This window comes from Apodemus sylvaticus, chromosome 14 (genome assembly GCF_947179515.1).
Source record: "Apodemus sylvaticus chromosome 14, mApoSyl1.1, whole genome shotgun sequence".
Taxonomy (NCBI): domain Eukaryota; kingdom Metazoa; phylum Chordata; class Mammalia; order Rodentia; family Muridae; genus Apodemus; species Apodemus sylvaticus.
In genome coordinates, this window is record NC_067485.1 from 82,745,870 (window position 1) to 82,769,821 (window position 23,952).

General features: G+C 41.7%; 1 protein-coding gene across 2 annotated transcripts; it reads right to left on the reverse strand.

The window, feature by feature from the left end:
* Positions 1-712: 712 nt before the first annotated feature.
* Akr1e2 (aldo-keto reductase family 1 member E2) lies at positions 713-15,995 on the reverse strand. Of its 2 annotated transcripts, none has more exons than XM_052157406.1 (10): positions 15,903-15,995; positions 14,047-14,214; positions 11,086-11,202; positions 10,312-10,389; positions 8,805-8,927; positions 7,151-7,248; positions 5,274-5,346; positions 4,688-4,753; positions 3,182-3,264; positions 713-2,930 (listed from the first exon to the last, which is right to left on the reverse strand). In XM_052157406.1, exons 1-10 carry the CDS (start codon positions 15,939-15,941, stop codon positions 2,888-2,890), a joined length of 888 nt encoding a protein of 295 aa, XP_052013366.1. In that variant the 5' UTR covers positions 15,942-15,995; the 3' UTR covers positions 713-2,887. The 2 variants fall into 2 exon arrangements, with proteins under 2 accessions (XP_052013366.1, XP_052013365.1); XM_052157405.1 differs by having other exon boundaries at positions 714-2,930; positions 4,688-4,771.
* Between the last annotated feature and the right edge of the window lie 7,957 nt (positions 15,996-23,952).

The following is a 23,952-nucleotide window of genomic DNA, read 5'->3' on the forward strand; positions in this document are numbered from 1 at the left end:
CTTCACATGAATCTTTGATTGCTTGCTTGTGTGTTTTCAGCTAGCTTTCTCCTCTATGTAGTATTCAGGATCCCTGCCTAGGGAATGATAACACAATGGGCTATTTCATCCTACATCAATTAACAGTAAAGACAGTCTCCCACAGGCCAACCTGAAGGGTGTATGTGTGTGTGTGTGTGTGTGTGTGTGTGTGTGTGTGTGTGTATGTAAATTCATTTATATGAAATCATTGAGAGATAAATTCCAGGTGATTGTAGGTTGTGTCAAGTTGACCCAAGTTAAAACTAAGAGAACTTATAGCTCATGAATCTATATGTAGAATTCTGAAGCCTTGGACAAAATGCAGTTTTACTAGTGAGAGAAATTCCCGTTCAGTGGCAGGACACCAACCAGAGTCTCTAGTCAGCTCCCTCAGTGATTTGCCAGGCAGCCTGGCAGACACCACTTTGTTCTGTTCAAGTGAGGAAGAAGTTCCTTTCTACAATCAGTCCCCATTTGAGGGTTGGTCTCAGGCTTCAGGCAAGTTGCCCTGGTTCTCTTGTATTTCAAAGTCTGAAGCTTCAGAGGAGGGTGTTAAATAGATCCAACTTCAGAGGATTGTCACAAAAATTAACTGAAGCCATTATGACTTGGGGTGCCCACTGGGCTTGAGCAGCATCTTGCGAATAGTTGAGTGTTAAATACATGTTCGTGAACTGACAACACAGCAGAAGTTTCTGCCTTTGTTGACTAAAGACTCTGTATTCTATTTCTAGCTGACATTCCTAAGAGCTGTCTGAGGTGCTGTGGTGACATTGTTAGGTAAGAGGAACAGCACAGTCTGAGGCTAAGGTGACTGGAAGGTTAAGGGCCAAGCCTGTCTAGCTCCAAAGCTTGGGACACCCCTACTGTACTCTCTCTCCTTCCTTGGTAGAGGCCATTGTACATCAACCCAGCAAAACACTGTTGAACACCAACTTTATGCCAGCCTCCTGCTTGGGGTTGCCAGGATGAGGGCTGGGGACCAGACAGACACAGTCATGCCCCTGCCTTCATGGGGCTGTCACAAGTTCATTTGCTGGCAGCTGACCTGAGGTCAGGGCTGGGTGCCAGAGATTTCTGGGAAGTCTGAGGATGCTTTGAAGATGGATACCGTCCACTTAGCCTTTTGAAGTATGTTCTGAAGACTGACCCCACAAAGCAAAATGGCCCCCATCTCTGCTCTCATGAAAGAAAGGAGAGACTTACAAATTTGCTTTTGGAAATCAAGTTGAAAGGCATTGTTTCTATATTGCCATCAAATTTTAGGTTCCCTGTGGTTTGGAAGGCAAGAGGATGACAAGCCTTTGGTATGAGACACCACAAGCTTCCTTAGCAAAGAAGGGGGTATTTAGATCTTCATGGGGTAGACATGGATGTGGCTTGATTTTAATATTTATGTATGCTTGCTAAAATACAGTTAGTTTGGAAGTATGTTCTCAAGAGATTGTCAGTGTCTTTACATGGAGGCCTGGGGCTCCCACATTTTCTTTAATCCAACCAACAGCTGGCTAGGGAAGAACGGTGATACTTTATATTCTCATAATACAGACAAGAAGAAGTTCTGGACCATCCATCTTGTGGAATTCCATCCTCATTTGCACGGCAGTAGAGTAGGAAGTAATGATTCACACAATGTGAATTATGATTAGGAAAAACTTTCCAAATTGGCAGTGTTTTCTGTGTAAGTAACCAGAGCTATGCAAAATATTATGGTTAGATATGTCATTAGATATGTTAGATAAGATCCTCGGAGATTCAACAATATGTAACTTCTAGGTATACTCACATCAACCCACAGAGGCTTTTACTTGCTAATGATTACATCCACTGCTTTAGGTGTATGATTCCATTTTTAAGAAAAATTCAAAGTTTAAGAGCTAACTAAATTTCGTATGGCCACAAAATTAATTAATGATAAGGAGTTATGAATTTGGAAACAATAAACGTTCACTGTAGTGGGGGTGAGGAGGAGTCAGGGTCTGCTCAATGAAATGCAGGTGATAGATTTTCAGTGGCCTTTGTAGATCGCCTATGGGGACATCCAACTCCTGTCCCACTCACACTGCCCTGACAAGTTTCACATGAGGTTCTTGCATCAGAAGCAAATGAGTTTCTACAGCCAATCTCTTCCTGGGACCCAAAGAGATCCCTTCTTCTTTTTAGAAGTGAGCCTCCACAGGCATGCATACACATGTTCAACTGCATACATATGTGAAGATGCACATACAGTCCTCACCAACCCATGCCAAAAGCCAAAAGTTTTTAAGTAAGAAAAATAAAAAAAAACATTTTGTCTCAGCTGGGCCCTCAGCTTGATAACCTTTTCTTCTCTTAAGTGCAGGAAGATTTTGCTTTAAAATCATCTACATAATACTGGGAGGGCAGAGTACCTAGCTGGCCTCAGGCTGGGGGTTACTGAAGCCAACATGGATATTAACTGTACTACCTTCTCAAATCTAACATGTTATTCAAACACTTCTGTCAAGCTGGTTTTCTTAGAATGTGAAGGTAATTTTAATTCGTGAGCAATCCGAATCTCACTTCTGAATATGGAAGCCATAAAGACTAGGACTGACTGACATAAATTACATTATTCTTTGTGCTTGGCTAGCCCTAAGAACTTGGAAGCAGCCATGGCCCCATGGTACTTCCCTTTATCATCGCTAGATCTTTATTTTTCTCTTAACTGGTCCTGTTCTAGCAGGATTTTCCTTGTCCCGACTCTGTTGTCATTCTTGGCTGTGTCTGTGTCTGGTGCTGCGGCCACACAGGGACCACACAGCCTCTGCAGAGGTGGATCAGTGCTGCTGAGCTTGATGGTCTGTTTGTTTCCACTGAGCAGAAATGACAGAGAGTGTAGCTGGCTTCAGAACTCTATGTGGAAAGGGTAGTCCTTGTGATTTTCAGTTCTGGAAAATAGAATCACAAATTAAAGAGAGAAACAAAAGAGCAGGCATTTTTAAAGAAAACATTTTATGTGGAAGAGTTGTGCCTCTCTAGTATACAAATGTCACTGTTTTTATTCACTGGCCCTGCCTTAGGCAGGAAAGAGTCACAGTACCATTTAATTAAGATTAAACTATAAGAGTAAATAACCATTCAGGAACCAGCCCTCCTACAAGTGCTTCCTCTTTAAAGGAAGTGAAGGAGCCGGACTTACGTGGGGAATGTGGCCAAGCGGAGGTTCTTGTCTAGGCTCAGGAGTTCTTCCATATCTTTTTCAGTTAATTCAAAATCAAATACCTAGAAGCAAAATTGGGTAGGTGATCATAGGTAGTTTCATAGTAAACTCCATGAAAAAAGTTCTTCATTAGACACCTAGGATTTCCCCTAAAGCATAAGCGAACTTCCCAAAATGCATGATTTTCATCCCTTGACTGACACTGGTTTAGCCTCAAGAAACCTTGGAAAGATGAGCTATATATTGTTTTTGTTTGTTTGTTTGTTTGTTTGTTTTTATCTTATGGGGTTGTTGGAACACAGGGGTAGAGTTAAAAAAACAAACAAACAAACAAACAAAAAAACCCAAAGTGGTTCTTCTACTGGTCTATATCTTCCCCTTAAAAAGAAAAACCATTATTCCTCCCAACCCATCAACTAGAAAGGTAGCTGGTACTGACTCTAGCAGCATCCAAGTCATACAAGAACTTTTTGAGGAACTTAACTTCAAGTAAAATTCTTAACTCTCCTGTCCTTTGCTCCTTTGACACAGTTGAGGACTATGAACATGTCTCCAATAGCAACAGTATCTCACAGTCACCATGACCCACAGGGGCTGAGGGTCTATATCCAAGGAGAGAGAACCAAAGAATACCCAGTAGCTTTGTCATGCTCCAAGTGGTAGAAGCTAGGAAGATGCTAGTCCTCAGACGGGCCAAACCAGCCTCAGTCCCAGAGTCATTTGGATCAAGGGGGAGAATAAACAGCACTAGAATAGACTAAAATCAAGGCTGGTGTCACTGTGGTGTGGCCATACTGAACAAGTACTCTGAGCTGTCACAAACAATACAAACCTACAGCTTGTATTGGAAGCCTCTGGCCTTGCTCAGAGGACAAGCTCACAGTCTATTCTCGTTATTTTTCTTCTGGTTAAGCTCCTGTACACAACCCGCTGCTCTTCCAGATCTTACTGACACTGTCTCAAGCCTCTTATGCACAGACACTATTCTCTGTCCCTGGAATCAGGTCCCATTTCTGTGATTCTTGGTTGAGTTTTAAAAGACTGTCTTCATATTTTGTACATGTTCTAGCTGAGTAAGATGTCCAGTGCATTCACTAACTTTTAAATGTCACTAGGCAAAAGTGAGGAACATAACATCCAGGGCTACTGTCCTCAAGAAATCAGTGGGCATGCCCCATACGGTCCAGAGTGCCTAGATGTTCACCAACCCTGTATTCCTTCTTCCCAAGCACACACTGGGCATATCTAGCTTCTGTAGAGGGTCAGTGTGGCACAGTGACATCCACTCCTAGAAGAGTTGGTGGGGAGGGGACATGGAATAGTAAGGTCCTGTCTGGACTCTACGTGAAAGGCTGACCAGCAGCACAGTTTACAGAGGAATACAACTCTGCCAGGTGAAGGCCATAAAGGTTGTATCTTCGTTAGGGAAGTTAGGCAGGCCTCACTAAGTCAGGATCTGAATCTTTCTAATCAAGAAATGCCTACCTGGATATTCTCTCTAATCCGACTTGGGGTGACAGATTTGGGAATCACTATCAAGTTCCTTTGAATCTGAAATCGGATCAAAATCTGTAAGAAAGAAAGTTTCATGCAGCAATAAAACAATTGGACTCAAAGTTAAGGCAGTACAATATTTCAGTTTTACTGTATGGTAAGAGCTAAAAAGTGTCTTTCATCGCAAAGTCCTTTAGGGATCAAACTAGCATGCTTTGTCAATCTATCTGTAAGGAAGGCCATCAGCCCAAGGCCAGAGGACTCACCCACCCCATTCACCAGAATCCCTCAGCATGTGTCCAATTCCCCAGACGACCAGAGCATTTGGACAAGGTTGACTTTAATCACTGGTCATCCATGCAGTTGTTGGGGCTGAGGAAGTAGCACTGGAGTGTATCTTAACTGCTGACATTTGAGGAAGGCAGTAGATATGGCTTAACTGGATGTGAATGTGGAACCAACTAATTATGGCTCCAAATTGGAAAGTTCTGGTAAATGAACACATTTAGGTTCAGGACTGTGGGGGAAAGGTCATGGAGAAGTGTGATCCTAGCACATGACAATCCTTTCCACATACCTGAGCAGGAGACTTTACATGCTTCTTAGCAATCTTCCGAATGACTACATCATCCATCAAGTGAACACCATCTCTAGACAGACAGAGCAGAGTGCACCATGTCAGGAGGTAAAGGCACACATGTGCTGAAAAAATTACTTTTCTTTAAAACGAAAACTTTACAAGATTTTAATTTATTTCAATTACTTATTATTTTTGATGTTTTTGAAATAACTCACTTAGTAGTCCTTGGTGGCTTCAAACTCAGTCCCAGTGCCTCTGTCTCTCCTGAGATTATTGGTGGTTGGTTATCAGTTGACCTGGGTAAGATTAACTATTCTCTTATAGTAACAACTTTCAGTACAAGAGATTTTTAGACTATGATAGGTAGTATCCATCAAAAATCTATGGAGGCAAGGGTCCTAGTGACTAAAGTTAACAGTATTATTTTATTTTAGACAGGGCATCATGTCTGGGTTTGAGCTTGCTATGTAGCCTGAGAATGACTTTGAACTTCTGATCTTTCTGCCTCCTCTCCAAAATGCTTCATTTACTGGTGTGCACTACCATATCTGTTCACACAAAGCTAGGGATTGAACCCAGCAAAGCATCTCTTTTTAAGCAGCTAACAGATTTCAAATATGGACCTAGTCACAGTACTCAATGTGTCAAGAAAGAACCAGACCAAGCAGGTATTATCTTGCCATATACCCCTCACTTAATCTAGTAGAGACCCTTCTACCCCAAGGCTCAGCTGTAAAATCTACCCCAGACTTCTAGGAGCTCCTCAGCTGCTATCATGGTCAACCATGCATACTCTATTTCCCACAGAATACACAGAGGCAAAAAAATTGAAGCAAGTCTAGCCTTCCCTGGCTTCCTAATGGTTTCCTGAAACTGAGGCTCAGAACGGACTGAGATAATGTGATTTTTGTATTTTAAGTAACTTCAGTGACAAACGGGGCAAAGCTCCCTAGTGTATTAGGTAGAGAAAGACATGAGTAGTGTACCAAGTACATCATGCAGGGCACTGTGCAGACCTGAAAATGACATCACAAACAAGAGTAGGCAGGCTCAAGAAGAAGAAAACAACAAGAGTTTTAGTAAAAAAGTATATATGGTTGCTGAGACTAGAAAGGATATTCTATCTGAGTAATCAGGAGTGGTATCATGTGATTGATGTGCTGAAGATTTGCAGGGATGGGGAAAGGGTGACCAGAGGGGAGTGGAGCTGAGCTGGCTTAGCTCCACCACGCAGGCTCAGGTGGGAAATCGACATACTCATGTGCAAGGAGATCTCTGCAGCTAGCAGCTGGGCAACACACAGGAACAGGTGTATCCGATGGGACTTATGGGGCTGAGAACCTTAAAGGAGCTGCACTCCATTAAGGTAGAGAGGATGGCAACGCAGACCAAAGGACAGATGCTGGGTTCTGCTACCACAATATGTTATTGATCTTTGTGTTGGATTGGAGTCAGGGTATGGGAAATCAATGGTTTACATAGTTCTGGCTTAGGTGGCTCAATAGAAGAATGGTACAAAAGTCAGGTTCAGGGAAAGAAGATATGCCACTTTAGCAGTATCTAAAGACCCTGAGTTTCATGATGTGTCAACTTGAAGTTACATGGTAGTAGTTGACTGATGAACTACCAGGCAGATCAGCAAAGGGTTCACTTCAGGCTGGGTCTGTCTAGTCAAAGCTTGTTACCCTCACAGGGAAACATGATTAAAATACCTCTCCAGATTGAGAAATAGTTCCCAACAATCGCCCTGAAGCCTCAGAGGTGTGAGTAGCCCTTAGCCCTTTTCTAACCCTCTATACCTTCTTAGTGAAGCTCCTCCAACACTCAAATGTCTGTTAGCATCCAGGTTAGCACAGTCTCTGACATGTCCTTACCTTGAGCCACCGAGGGGACGGTAAGCAGTCACAGACACATTTCTTCTATGGCAAAAATCAATCAGGTTCTTTTGATTAAGATATGGGTGGCATTCAATCTACAAACAGAACCACAGTGTACCAAAATATTTCAAACAAGTAGCATTCTAGGAAAGCACTGAAGAGAAAACTTGTTTGACATCCTCACCATTAATAACTATGTACAAAGGCTCTTCTTAAGCCCTAGGTGTCTCTACCTACAAACAAGTAAGTTGGTCTCTGCCATTTCCATGATGCTAAATGGTATAAGTGGCTCTGAGTCCTCAGACTCTCAGATCCGTCTGTTAGGCAGACATTCCAACATCACCTGCTCAGAGTGCCTTTCTTCATCACAGGAAAAAGCCTCAGCAGTCTGAATTCAGCCCCTCCTCCCATGGCCTTCAAGTCTCCACTGCAATATTTACATTCCCCAACACCTTGCACATTTAGTTTGTGCATTGGCTGTCTTTTGTCACCAGGATTTAAGTTTCAAGCACAAGCCTTGAAAGCAACATTTCTGCCTTCTCCATTTTCTCATGCACAATTCCAGATTGTAATCAGACTTTTGCTTGATGCTCAGTTAGAGAAAACTGGAGAGAATTATGAGCGGTGCCTTTGCCAGCAAGATCAACTTCCAGGGACGTCTTGTTTGAAGGTTTGTTGATCTCACTTGCACTTGAAATTCTCTAATTCTCTCCACTTAACAAATATTTATTGAAAGAACTTCAGAAGCCTAGGCTGTGCTCAGTTTTGGGATACACCTAAAACCAAATTCGGACAAGTTTCTCATTATACTTGAATCTTGGTGTGATGGTTTGTATACGCCACGGAGTGGCAGGATTAGAAGGGGAGGCCCTGGTGGAGTAGGTGTGTCACTGTGAGTGTGGGTTATGATACCCTCATCCTAGCTGCCTGGAATCAGTCTTCCACTAGCAGCCTTTAGATGAAGATGTAGAAGTCTCAGTTCCTCCTGCACCATGCCTGCCTGGATGCTGCCATGTTCCTGCCTTGATGATTATGGACTGAACCTCTGAACCTCTGATCCTCTGAAGCCAGACCCAATTAAATGTTGACCTTATAAGAGTTACCTTGGTCACAGTATCTATTCATAGCAGTAAAACCAAACTAAGGCACTTGGTGACAGATTATGGCCAGCAAACATAGAAACTGTGTGAAGTTTTGGGTACTGTATGTGTTGTAGCAGAATGTGAAGGATGCATGGGAGTGGAAGATTCATTTCTGCACCCTGCCTTCTTGGGTGAAGGCATTGTTATCTCTTCCAAGTCTTATGTTGGGAATTCTCATGGACTAGGTGAGTGAAACGGAAGGGCTGCTTCTTTCCTCTAATGAGGGTGAAGGGTCTTGGAGGATCCTGCTCTTCTGAACACACTTGGTCATCTGCCTCCAAAACCATGCCAAGACTAGAGATCTGTGTCATACCCTATCCATCCCTGGCATCACCTAACCACATGGGATATAAAGAAAGACACTTGCCCATGAGGCCAGTCATCTCCACCTGTTACCTCACTACAAGTCTAACAGCTACTACAGGTAAATGCATGTGACATGTCTCATCCACCTCCACACAGAGGAAAAAACAACCCTGAGGAAGACGTCTGACCATCTACCAACTCACCTGGTTAGTTATTGGCCTGATTCTCAATCCAGGCTTCTCCAAAAGTCTCTCAAGCTGTTCATGGTTAAAGTTGGACACCCCGATATTCTTCACCAGACCCTCGATCACCAGATCCTCCATGGCCTGAAAGAGAAAGAAATGTGCTGAGCATGAAAGTCATCTAGTTCCCAGATAAGCCACGCCTGTTTGTGACTTGCTGTGGAGTCTCAGTATTTTACTTGAAGTTATAAAGCCACATGGACTATATTATCTCTATCAGGGCTATCTTAAAGTTCTGTGATATAATTCACACAAAGTACTTAGGCAGGGCTGGATATCAGCAAGTGTCAGCATATTTTGTCTGTAAGTACTCCTGTGCTCGCATACAGTTTGCTGTTGTCCATGGAGGTGTGTATGTGTGTGTGTGTGTGTGCACATGCGCGCATGCACACATGCATGTGTAGTGCTCCTCGCCACGGCTGTCTCCATTGGCTGACTTTTCTGGGCTCCTAGATCTTCATCTTGAGCTTAGTAATGGGTTGGGGCTCTCACTTCCCACTCTCACATCGCACATCTTAAGAAATGTGTAAGTTCCTGGAGGGCAAAGCAATCTGACCTGGGCTGACCTCTGACAAGGAGCCCTCGAGCCTCTGCTTCAGGGCAGTGTGGAGGCAGACATAAGTGTCCAGTGATCATGAGGACAGCAAGTGGTGAATCAAGATCCTGCAATAATCACCCAGTAACGCGCCATCCAGAGCCTCAGGTTTAAACTCTAGATCTTTGAGGAGCAGAAGCCCAGGGTGATAGCAAGGGCTGGAGCCCTCTGACTAGTTCCCATGTATGTATCACAGCTTTACAGGAAGAGAGGTATCATTGCTCAGCCCAGAGACTTCTCCCTGTCTGTTCAGTCCCTCTTGTCTTTCTAAGGCACTGGAACGTTCCTAGAGTTTTACCCATCATTCTCGCAGGAATGGTTCCATGTTACATCTTCTCAGTGCAAACTTCTCTAAGCTTTGCTGGCTTATAGTTGACCTTGTACAAATATGCTGGCGTTCTATTCCTGAAAGTGGACAGCAAGGGTGCTAGAGCTCAGTGTCCTGAAATGCCCTGCTCCTACTTTCAAGCCCCCGCCTTCCTGATTTTTCTTGCTCACTTCACTGAGTATTCAGCATTTTTCTTCTGAATCCTGGACACGGGCTCAATACTTGGTCATCTTCCCTCTAACCTTTTCCTTTTACCATCTTCCCAATTTGAGCTCCAAAATATTGTCAACATTCTGTTTTATAACAATTAAAAGGGAACTCCCAGAAACTAGGTCAGGACTACAATGTTAGTCATTACCACAGCTGCTGGGAACACTATAGGTCTCCCCCCACTGACCATCAATATATAACCACCATGTACTGCAAACCACATATTTGAAGCAGTCACTGGGGTATGTTAATACTGAAGCTCCAAGTCTTACACAGCTTTCATTTGGGTGCCTGTGATCAGGGGTGAAGTGTCCCATTGGCATGGATCCACTTACCTCCCAAGTGTCCAGGAAGCTGGTGTGACTGGGTATGACCTTGCCACTGCGGTCCAAAGGGATATCTTTTTCCCCAGGCTGTGAGAACCAGAAGAAAAGGAGCTTATTGTGGTTTGTGGCATCCTGCATCACAAGACTACATAGGGAGACATTGGAGATGTCCAGTCTGAGCCAGGGAATTTGCATCTTAGCCTTGACCCTGTCACGACGTCCTACTGGCCTGGTTGTATCGCTGCCTTCCTGCAGGCCTCAGTGGTCACCTTAAGACCAAGAACAAAGGAAGGGTAACGCCAGCAAAATCTCACGACAATTCAGTTCAAGCTTGAATCCTTGCCTGATTCGGAATTTTCAAAACAGGGAACAACAGGCTTCTTTCATTTCTTAATATGATCAACTTTATCCCAACAATGTTATTAAGCTCTTTGCTCTTCTTTCTAAGACTTCCTATCAAGTTGAATGATAACCCAGCAAGAACACAAATTTAGGGGATAGAGGGTAGAGAAAGCCATCCTGCTAGGTAAAGACCTAGTCACTTTCCTAAGAAGTGACAAGGATTGACACCTCTTTTTTGGCTAATTATACATTGCTAATAGGTCACAGGACAAGTATCAGAAAATATACATTTAATAATTCCAGATCATTCCAAATTTCAAGGATGTTTTATAGGTACATTTCCTATAACAAAACATGGAAAATGTGTGGCTTCCAAGACCTCGCCCATGCTGATTATTTGTCTAGGTCTTTGCAGGAATCAAGCTACAAACGTAACGGTACCTTGAAACCCATGGGCCAGTGTATGAGGTAGAGGTCCAGGTAATCCAAGTTTAAGGCCGCCAGGGTATTGGTGCATGCTGGCTTCACCAAAGACTTCTTGTGGCTGGTACACCACAGCTGCAGAAGAGAGGCGAGACTATTATTCCAGGGCCACAGTCTAAGACTAACACATCAGACACCCATTGGTCTGTCCCACAAACCTGCACCTGACAACAACACAGCTGCTTCTGAAGGATGAGTGATTGGGGTTTCCATAGCAGGGAGCCTTCCCTACTCAGTCAGGCCCAGCATAGGGAGGGATGCGGGGTGATTTGGATCCACTGACAGCAAGAAAGGGAAATCCAGGGAAAGAATCCTATGTGGAGGAGATCATTGTTTCAACTCACAGACAGTTCAAGCTTCTTTTTACTGCACATATTATATAACTATTCAGGCTAAGCTAGGTGTGTTGGACTGTGCTGTATTTACCATCTTATGTTTATGCAGATATTTCCCCCCAGAACAATAAACAGAAAAATACATAATTGTTTTTACCTCATTATTCCCCTTGCTACATTTTTACTAATGGTCATAGAAGCTAACCTGGAGGCTCCATCCAAGCAAGAATAAATGAAAATTAATAGGTTAGTAGATCAAGACATGAAAAGGAACAGCAGCTACAGTATATTAATAAAAATGAGGACCAGAGCTCTAATCCTCAGCACCCTGGTTAAAAAGATATATTTTCTGTGACTTAGAACTGAGGAGGGGACACAGGGACAGTATGAGTGCTTGGGCTTGCTGGCTACCAGGCTACCTGAAGGTTCAGTGAGAGACTGATAAACCAGCTGGTCTTCATCTTGGGCTGGAAAGCCATCTTGCAATAAAAACAAACTAGGTTCATTTCTGTTTATGATTACATCTGTTTCTCAAGGATTAGGCTGTGCTCCACTTGTAACCTTAACAACAAATGGTTCTGCACTGTCTGCTTCAGGAAACGGCAGTAGTGCGTTTGCTTCAGGAGGCTGCTATGACCACATTGCAACCATGTCCTTTGTTTGGGAGGTTGTTATGTCTGGCTTCTTTAAACACACCTATTTGCCCGCCAAATCCCCCGTTTGGAAACTCCCACCTCCTGAGCTGTAAAAACCCACGTCTTCCCCATAGCTAATGCTGATCTCTTGAACCCAGTCTTTACGACAACCCATGTAAAAGAATTATGAAAAAGCTTGCCTTTCTAATCTGGCCATCATTTGGGTTGACAGTCTCTCTCTTGGTAGCTATGGATCAACAAGACCTTGTCCCAAGGGAACTGGGTGGGGAGCGTGTTAGAGGGGCTCACTGGTACCCTCCTCTGGCTTCCTCACATGAATGCAGGCAACACAGGCATGTACATGTGAACAGGCATCACACGCATATCATACATGCACACATACACAGAGAGAGAGAGAAAGGGATAGGACGAGAGAGAGAGAGGAGGGGGAGAAACCCAAATTAGATATAAACACATCATACTAATAATAAGAATTTCCCGTTGTGAATAAATACATAACTTCCTGAATTTTAATTATATTTCAGTGATTCTTCCAAATCCCCACAACGACCAGCACACTTTCACTGCTGACTATCACCCACTTGGAAGGGGCATGCACTGTGACTCTGCAGAAATTCCCTGGTTCCTCATCCCTCCGCCTGAAGATTCAGAAGAAAATCTCCCTCTTTAGCAAGCGTGCCCCAAGCCCTCCCCACCTGCCCCCTCTCTGTTCTAGCTTACTCAATGATTGGCAATAAAAGAAGATCACAAAGACAGAAGCGCAGTCTACAATAGAAACACCCCTGCAATGTGGCATTAAGGATGACAAAGCTGGCACGCTTCATGAGTTCATCAAATTCAAATCCTCATTTGTAACATGCTGAGATGAGGAACCAGACCCTCAGGTTCTAAGGAGGACTAAGTCACTCCTAAGTGATAGCTAGAACTCAAACACCAGACTACTGTCCGCTATTAACCACCTGGATCAACGTTTTTTGGGGTTTTTTTTTTTGGTTTTTTTTTTTTTGTTTTTTTTGTTTTTTTTTTTTTTTTTGTGGGGAAGGATAGGGGATCTCTATGTAGCTCTGGCTATCCTGGACCTGGCTATATAGAACAAGCTGGTCTTGAACTCACAGAGACCCTCCTGCCTCTGCTCCCTGACTGAGTTCTAGGATTAAAGGCCACCCTTGGAAAGAAATAGCTTTAAGTCTTAGTTTGACTGTCCTTCCCGCAGGGCTGCTTCCCTTCCTCTCTGCCACACCCACTTCCTCCTCCCTCCCTCCCTCCCTCACCAGGCAGCCTGCCCCTCGCCTGTCACTGTGCTGTCAGTGACAGTTATTAAGTGTGTACTCCTGTCAGATGCCACCATGTTCTTTGCGTACACCTCATCCACGTGTAAAAGAAACCGCCTGACTTAGAAATAGTTTTTATTCACAACCCCCAACCTTTCAAGGAAAAGTGCCAGCACCTTACATGCCAGGACTTTGGTGCCTTGACCCTTGGCCATTCCTCCAGCCTCCCTCTGCTTCCCAGAGACTCCCGCACCCACTGTGTTCATGCATACTGCATGACTGACTTGCTTTCTGCTTGTAAAGCTATCACTGAAGTGTTAATTTCTTTGTGTGGAGTTTGGAATATGCCCTTTAACCATCCCTAGCAGGTGATTCCAAGTTAAGTTGGCCTGTCTGTGTAGGCAGAGTTCACCACCTTGGACTTTATTCTGTTCACTACAGACACAAAGGTGTCATCACTCAACCAAGATTTGCATTCACGAATGTACTCTTGATTGGTGTCTCCGCATATCCATCATGTAACCTCACATGTTCAGGAAGCTAGAGTCAACTGCAAACCAAAAGTACCAGTTCCCATGAGGAAACCGAAGAAATCCTCTAGGCTAGATGATTCCAGCTCTGCCCATAGCTGTGAGCGCCAAGGCCGAGAAGCTGTACCTTACTGACGACATACAGCTCGTCTCTCGTCACCACGCCCTCTCTGATTTTCTCGTTGATTCCCAGTCCAACCTCGCTCTCGTTGTGGTACAAGTAAGCGCAATCAAAGTGCCGGTAGCCCATGTTGATCGCCACCTTAACCGCATCAGTCACTTCTCCTGGAGAGGCCTGTAATAGAACCAGACACAAGGAAATTTTTCTACCCTCAGGGGAACCCGACGCTGTTTCTCCCTTGTCCCCTGGGAGAGTGTAGCCAAGCAATGCATAAATACTCAAATCATTAAAGTAGCATGGACGGACGTCAGCCAAACCGAAGGGTAGGGAATGGAGCGTCAGAGTCAGAATGGGATTAGTGTTCTGTCCTGGCTTCTTTACTCACTCAGGGGAAAGGGTGTTTTTCAGCTCTTGAGGAGGCCTGAGCTGTGTGCTGTACTTCCTGAATGATTACAGCTGGGGCATGAAGAAGCAGCCTGACATCTAACACTCAGGGATGCGTGAGTCCACTGTAAGCATAAAACAAGTACCTATTCACACACAAGGGGTCATCCACCACCTGATGGCATACACAGGAAACACTTAAAGAGACACATAGTCATTCCCATTCAATATGAAAAGTATAGCCCAAGCTAGCCTTGAATTTGATCTCTTCCTTGCTTTGCCCTAAAGTAGACTTGGTTATTATATCAAAGCTGCATTACTTTAGATCACCAGTCAATGTCACATTTGCTATGGTTTTGCCATTGCCTCCCTCATATTGTGAAAGTCATATGCGTGTCTTCAGGAGATAGAATTAAATGCTTTCAATGTGTTGGGAGGGTGATTTCCCCCCATTTTTATTTATTTGTTATTTTATTGACATTTCTTCCATCTCAGCTTTCACTATGTGGTACGCAAGAACATTCAAATCACCAAATTGCCAAAAAAAAAAAAAAAAAAAAAAAAAAAAAAAAAAAAAAAACCCACGCTTTTCACAAAAAAATTTTGGAGCAACATTTATTTGAAAATCCGCCTCTGAACAGAATTTTTAAATTTACTTATACATACATGTGTATATATATATATACATATATATGTATATACATATATATACATATATACCATGTGTATACACTATATATGATTATATATATATACATATATATGTATATGTGTATATATATATGTATGTGTGTATATATATATATATATATATTGATCATGTGTCCCAGAGTCAGGTAGGCCTAACTCCTTACCTATTCAACTTCATATTCTTTTGCTCTGCATACAAAATCTACTGAGCAAGCAGTGTAACTACTAGCAAATATCTCTACTGTCACTGAATGAACTCCAGAAGTAGACATTACACTTACATCGGTGCAATTAATTATTTCTATTTGGTGTATTTTAGCATGCAAGGTGTATTTTATTTGGTGTATTTTAGCATGCCGGGTGTATTTTATATGGTGTATTTTAGCATGCAAGGTGTATTTTATTTGGTGTATTTTAGCACGCTCCCTTGTGGCCATTTCATACACTCTCGGTTTTGCTGTGCAAAGATAAGTACCACTTGGCACAAATGATTTTTCGGCGACTAGGGGTCTGTGATTAGCTCACACAAGGCTAGGATAAAATCACGTTGCTTGATTTAAAGTTAGCCTAACAGCGTTTCAATCTCGCAGAGAGCAGGTGTTTTAGGATCACAGGAGGAGAGTTCGATCTCTCCTATAATCGGTCTAGAGTCAAAACCTTAAATCAGAGCCCGGGTCGGGAAGGAATCACCCTAGGCAAAAGAAGTCCCGCGACCCTAACTCTTCTGGAGCAAGTATTCTTCAGGCTCCGGGACCCTTAGCCCGACCCTCACCGACGAGCCTCCTCACCTTCCAGGTGCCCAAGCCCACTGTAGGGATTTTTTCCATGGTTCCCCTTCGCTCAGAGGTTCAGCCTCCAATCCGTACTTAAGGTGCCAGAGACCTCAGGGTAATGTCATGATTGGCTGGAATTCTAGCATTCTAATTGGCTGATGGAGAAGTAACTTGGTGCTCTGATTGGCTGGTAGTATAGTCCATCTTTCGGAGACCTAAACCACTAAGTTTGGTTGTGCTTTTCTCTCTTCTAAATCCTGTCTCCTAGCAACCTGCCTAAAGCCCAAATCCAGTGCACTGTCCTTTCTGCAAACAGACTATGATGCAGGTTTATTTCCCCGGACATCAGATATTTAGACTGATGCTCGTTCAGAATATACTGGAAAAAATCGGTTTGAATATATTAGCTGTCTTGCAACCTTGCAATGATGTGTACTACTTCAAGGATATTGCCGCGTTAGTAACAGAGGAGATAGAACATGAACATAATTTTCTAGGGTATGTCTTATGGAATTAAAAAATCGGGACTAAAAGTTAAACATCTCTGGAAGATTATTGACTGTAATAACAACTAATAATAAGGGAGGCCGTCAACTTTAAAGAGAGCAAAGTGTATATAGGCAGATTTCAGGGGAGGAAAAGGAAAAGAGAAATGTAATTATAATTGCAAAAAATCACCAAAACAAACAAACAAACAAAAAACATGTCTACAAAACTGTCTCCAAGGTGATTTTAGGTCTTATTTAATTGGCAATAATCCTAAAATCACAAGCTGAAATAGCTAGAAGGAACCAGAAAAGCAAAGTAAATAGCTATTTTGAAAGTATTAGCTTTATTAAAATGATTACGAAAATTGAGGATTTATCATATTACAGTGGTAGAATTTTGCCCCTTACTTTGTTTATTAGTAATTTGGCAGATTTCAACAATTTTACATTGTTACTAGCATCAGCAAATTCAACCCACAATTTTTTAAAATTTGTCTGTTGCCATATTAGATATCTGTTCATCTGTTTGAGTTTTGCACCTGCTTGTAGCAGACTCTTTGTGGATGTGGAAAACTCTGCATCTTCTCCAGTTCTCTTTATTTCTTTATATTTTGTAAAACTGGCAAAGTTAAGCCATTAGTGGTCAGACAACGTTTTTGTAGCTTTTGACCTTTATGCAAAGTAACATGGGAAATGCAAGAGGATGTATTTTCAGGTGTCAAATATTATTAGTAGTCTCTCTGATAAGCTTATAGTACTCATAGCCACGCTTACACTTTCAGTTCATAAATCTACAGAAATATTGTCCTATCTTTAAACGATTCCTATCATTTCATAAAAGTGTAGTTTGTTCTAGTGATGCCTTCTTTTTTAGTGGTCATTTCAGAGTCCTTAGGGAGTAATTTAGCAGTAACAAATACTACAGATGTAAATACTTGAAAAATGTACAAGCACACTTTACAAGAAACTATTGGAACCTCCGATTTTGATGAGGTAGTTTATGTTAACACACTGAAAACTTTTGGAAAGTTTCATGGCAGGTGGATACGAATAAATACATAGAGATAATGCAAATGTACACGAAATTATAGCTGCTCAATTATTCAATCAATAAACATCATATTCTGGTCTATACAAACAACTTAACAAGGGTAAATGGTGCAATAATGTATACGATAATTATGGAATATTTGGATACCATTAGGTTAATTTCGCATATGTATTTAATAAACACCATTTTAGAGAACACATTTTATTCTTGATTTATAGGTGATAGTGGGAAAATTCAACAAATGTAGAGCACAAGTTGGTAACGGTACAGGAGGCACTTCACCTGAACTTTGGAAATATTTTTAATGATTCTTTATAATCAGAAAATACAACTGAAGACAGAATAACAAGTTGTATGATAAAACACAATCATAAAAGACACAAACTTTATAACAACCAGCTTTATAAGTTGGTTCTTCCTGCCCCCTGGTGGCCATTTCTCAAAATACAGATACATATGTATGAATGAATGTAGGTTGTGTATAAAACATGTATAAAAATATATATAATATATAATACATGTATATCTAGAAATACATATATTTAGACATATATTTATAAACACATATGTGTATACATATGTGTGTATTTGTATTTAATTGAATGGCCATACTACCTTACACAGAGTATAATATTTCTCCCAGATACATCAGTTGCCAAATAAAAAGATTTGTGCCAGGTGTACCATACCTTACCTTAAGCTGTTGGTTTGGAGGTCCCAGAAACCTCCAAAGAATTGCAGGTCATTGTCGCTGATCTTGGTTGCAAACCAGAAGAACTTGATGATATAATTCCAGAATTAAAGACACCAAATATTCTGTTCATAAGATACAGAGAAATAAAGTTGGTATTGACTAGGAAACTTATCTATTATGCAGATTTTATGCTGTGTGGGCTTCTGTGGGAGAAAAGTCATCAACAGATTTTCTATCTGTAAACATTGGAGGCATAATGATATCCTGCAGGACAAGGTTTGCCTGTGGACCTGCACAAACCTTTGTTTTGGGCAGGTAATCTACTCATTCTGACTGGATATGAGGACCACTCCACAGAGCAAAATGCATGCCTAGCACAATAAATATGGACAAGAGTTTATGGTTCCAGAGTGCGCAAGCCACGGGTTTAATCTACTAACATCATCTTGCTAAATAACATTAGACTATTGTCTGGATGTTTAATCTATATAACATTAATTAGTGCAGCTCTTAGACTTTATCAGAGACATATCTTTTTGCAGTAGAGTGGAATTGATACAGAAACATGCAACTGGTCAATGCATAGAGAACTGTTTGTGGGCTGTTCATCCACAGATGAGACAACTATATCACACCCCTCCTCACAAGACTCAGAGGTCACTTTAGGAGAGGTGGTGTCAAAGAGTGGTACGTTGGAGAAAACTGAAGCCAAACAATGTTTTCTGCACATGATGTTATTATGGGTTTATAGCAGCTGTGGTTGCCTGTAGAAAATCTAAACAAGAGCAAGACAATCAAAGGCTCAGTGTGTAAAGCGTAAGAGTCTTGAGGCCCCACCCCTACCTGAGGAGTTATTGACAGGTGCCTGCTTCTGGAGGAAGGGCAGTTGGTTCTCTTTAAGTATATAGTTTCTGGTAAGCCAATCATACTCAAGTGGATGGCCCCACAGCAGTGAGTCTGTGAACAAATGGACAGGGTTCATTGGATGGATGAGACAGGGGAGTTGGGAGTTTGGCAGGAGTGGGGAGTGGATCAGGGAGAAGTCACAGATAAAATTTTAGGATGAAATGATCAAAATACATTGTATAGATGTGTGAAATTCTCAAAAAATTAATACAAATATAATAACAACTGCATACACAGAAATCACTTAGTAGAGAAAATGCCTCAACAATGAACATTATTGTATACAACTGAAGGAGGATTCACATATTTCATTAGCATTTGGGGCCTTCACTAAGGTGATAATATTCTGGACCATATGTATACCATGAATGGGCTTCAGTGTATAAAATACCATAGCCTTTGGACTTTAAGCTACAAGTTGTTTCTCCAGGTGTGAGTGGACAGAACCTAGAAAGGACAAACCTGCAGCAAATGATGGCAGTTATAAGAAAGTGGACTAAATGTTGTCAGAGAATGTGTAGGAGAGGAGGAGGTGCTGTGAGACATGGAAAAAGAGTAGCCAGCAGGGTACAATATGTTGTAATGCTGTGGGCTGTGGGAGGCACCCACTTCAAGAAATATGCTCTGATATCTGCATTAGATAGATGAATGTATGAAGATCCAATTTTTCAATACTAAAAGGGTAAAACAAAAGGAAAGGTTTGAGGGTATTTGAGGACCTGTGGCATTGTACTTAGCTTAGTCTTTGTCTTGATTCTCAAAAAAAAAAAAAAAAAAAAAAAAAAAAAAAAAAAAAAAAAAAAAAAAAACATTGTTTGGAGCACAGGTGAAATATCCCATAGAAAAATAAAGAATTTAATATCAAACTTTTCCATGTGATAAGGATCCCAAGCTATGAATAGAGTTGAAAAGACAAAAGAGCTCGATAGACGTCCTTGAAACCCTGTTCTATTCGTCTCACAGTTAGCCCCGTCCAACCCATATACAGAGAGAGGGAGGGATGGAGGGAAGGAGGGAGACCGATAAGGAAAGGCAGCCGAGGGGAGGGATAGAGGGGGAAGGACGGGAGCAGGAGACGGAGAGAGAAAATGAAAGAGAGAAGAGCGAGGAGAGGAGGAAGGAAAGAAGACTTTGAGTTGACCAAGGCTTAAAGTTAGCATACAACTTGAGGATGGAAAAACTGATCATGAAAGCCATGGTGCTTATATTAGTTACTTTTCTGTTGCTGAATAAACACCACAATTTAAGAAAGAATACATTTATTTTGGATTAAGATTCCAGAGGGTAGAGTTCATCGTGGAGGGGAAAGCCTGGCAGGAGGCTGCAAGAGCAGGAAACCGGTTGATTAAATTTATTCACACACAGAAAGAAGAGAGAGGGAAGAGAAGAGAAGAGAAGAGACAGAGAGAGAGAGAGAGAGAGAGAGAGACAGAGAGACAGAGAGACAGAGAGACAGACAGAGATACAGAGAGAGACAGAGAGAGACAGAGAGACAGAGAGAAGAGAGAGACAGAGAGACAGAGAGAGACAGGAGACAGAGAGACAGACAGAGAGACAGAGAGAGACAGAGAGACAGAGACAGAGAGACAGAGACAGAGAGAGAGAGAGAGAGAGAGAGAGAGAGAGAAAGAGACAGAGAGAGAGTTGTAGGGTTAGGTTATAAACCCTCAAGTGCAGCATGTAAATGTTCGTTAGCTTTCCTTTACACTGTCAGTGCTGGGTACCAAGTGTTCAATACATGAGGCTAAGGGGAACATCGCCTATTCTAACCATTGTAGTATTTACAGTTAATGAACTAATGAGCAAGCAACTAGAGACATTCAGACATTGGGACTAATTGTGAAGGATGTGGCTAAAGGTGTTGAGATAATGTACTCTATAGATAATCTCAACTTTGTCTGAAATTTCCAAAGCTTAGGGTGAACGGAATATATCATGACACTTACTTAGATAAATGGAAAGTAGGGCACAACAAATTCACTGCTATGTACAAAATATGTATTACATGTATGTCAACCACTCTGGAAATCAGCTTGATGGTTCCTTAGAAAACTGGGCATAATACTACTGGAGGACCCTGTTATACAACTCCTGGGCATATACCCAGAGGATTCTCCAGCATGTAATAAGGGCACATGATCCACTATGTTCATAGCAGCCCTATTTATAAGAAGCTGGAAAGAACCCATATGTTCCCCAATGGAGGAATGGATACATAAAATGTGATATAGTTACACAATGGAGTACTATTCAGCTATTAAAAACAATAAATTCATGAAATTCTTAGGCAAATGGTTGGAACTGGAAAATATCATACTGAGTGAGGTAACCCAATCACAAAAGAACACACATGGTATATACTCACTGATAAGTGGATATTAGCCCAGAAGCTTGGAATACCCAAGACACAATTCACATACCAAATGATGCCCAAGAAGGAGAAAGAACAAAGTATGGATACTCTGGTCCTTCTGAGAAGGGGAAACAAAATACAGAGACAAAGTGTGGAGCAGAGTCTGAGGGAAAAACCATCCAGGGACTACCCCACCCAGGTGTCCATCCCTTATAAAGTTACAAAACCCAGACAATATTATCAATGCCACAAGTGCTTGTTGACTGGAGCTGGATGTAGCTGTCACCTGGGAGGCTCTACTAGTGAATGACAAATACAGAGGGGAATACTCTTAGCCAGCCATTGAACTGAGCATAGGGTCCTCAATGGAGGAGTTAGAGAAAGGACCCAAGGAGCTGAAGGGGTTTGCAGCGCCATAGGAGGAACAACAATATGAGCCACCCAGTACTACCAGAGCTCCCTGTGACAAAACCATCAACCAAAGAGTACACACGTAGTTACCCATGACTCCAGACACATAGGCAGCAGAGGATGGCCTTGTTGGAAACCAAGGGAGGAGAAGCCCTTAGTCTTGGAAAGGCTCTATGCTACAGTGTAGAGGAATACCAGGACAGGGAAGTGAGAGAGGGTTGATTGGGGAACAGGGGGAGGAGAGATGGCCTATGGGACTTTTGGTAGGGGGAAGCAGGATAGGGTACAAAAATTGAAATGTAAATAAAGAATATATCCAATTAAAAAAGAAAATATGAAGTCAAGCCATATAGTAATAGGCTATATCAGCAAAACTAAAGTTTAATAAATAACTACCAGTAAGAAAACAAACCATGAAAATTACATAATAAAAAAGTGCCCCACCCAAAAAAATAAGCAAGATTTTTGAGCACACAGGAGCAAATAAGCCCATAGAGAAGTGCTGAGTGTCTTCCGTTCTTTGGGAAATTCACATTAAATAACAGTGAGGTGCTAGTTCTCATCTACTAGGCTGGTCAACAATAAATGATTGGCCATAAGTGAGGCTTGCTGAGTAAGTAGAAATCCCATCTATTGAAGCTAGGCATGCAAAAAGCAGCCACTTCAGGGGAAAAAATGTCTATGGCAGCTTTATTTGTAATCCTCTTGCAAACAGGAAATGCACAAAGACACATTTATCTTCTTGTCACACAGTCACCCACTTCCTGCCTTTACTTCACTAGGCATCTTCCTGTGATAAGCATCTCACAAATAAGGACCAGTAAGAGTTTGAATAAAAAAATGAAGTTTTCAAATTCTGAGGATTAGAGACGGTATGTGCACTGGCAAACATCCATTCTTTAAATCTTTCTGCACATATCTATTCTTTTCCAAATCAAAGTCTCTCTTCAGCCTGGGGCTACAGTCCTTCATTTCATCTAAGTTAGAAAAACTTTAGGAGACCATTAAGACACTTTTCCAAAGCACTTGATTACAACTTTTGCATGCTCTTTCAGCGGAGCTAAACTCAGGCAATAATTATTCTTTTTTTTTTTTTTAAATCAGTTGACTCAACATATTTTCTCAAGAGGAAATTCCCAGGCATTGAGAAACACATCTGTGTTACATAGAAAGCATTTACTAAGCAAGAAAACTCTTTCTGACTGTGCAAAATGTCATAAAATTTTCAATCATATGTTGGAGGGTTATGTCTACCCCAAATCCCCTTACTCAGTATGACATTAAGACATGAGCAAGAGAGTCATGTAATTTTGCTTAGCAGAGAATCTGTGAACAAGTACTGTATTAAAGGGTCTTCCTGGGGGAAAAGGGCGGGGTCTCTAAGTAAGGCCTATATTACTGGAGTTAGGATAAGACCTCATGATGGCTGTTCCAACTGTGTGATGCCTTTAGTTAGGTACTTCTTAGATGTGCTGACCTCTAGTAATTATGTCTTAATTCTTATTAATTATCCATTGAATTTCTTAGGTCTATTTTTATCTGTTTATTCCATTAAAATCTGCAGTCAAGTGCTAAGGACAAAAGGAACAGATGGAAATTCAATTTGGACGATGGAACACAGAAGTAAAATACTGGAGTAGTCTACAGATTTCCCATCTGCCCCCTTGTAGGGGTTACATTGCTTTTTGTGGAAATAAGTATGACTTGTATATTTTATGCTCCTGAAAGGATCTGACATTCTTAGTCAGGAGCGAGTCTTGAGACAATCTAGTCCCTAAGGTGTGTTTTGAACTTGCATGATTACTCTTCAAAGGATCAGAATCCAGCTGGAAAGGTGGCTCAGTAGGTAAAATATTTGCCACACAAGCACATGGACCTATATTTGGATAATGGATGTGGTTATTGCATAGCATTTCTCTGTAATTCCAGCACTTCTACAGAAATGGAAGGTAGAGATACGAGGCTCTTCACGAGCTTATGAGCCAGATAGTCTGGCATATTTACATATTTAGCAGGCAACAAGTGACCTTTTCCCAATCAAGGTGAAATATTAAGATTAATGTCTAATGGGTTGTCTTCTAATATCTACATTGGGGCTATGACATGCACATTTATACCCACATACATAAACGTGCTCACATATCAGACTATGCACAACACAC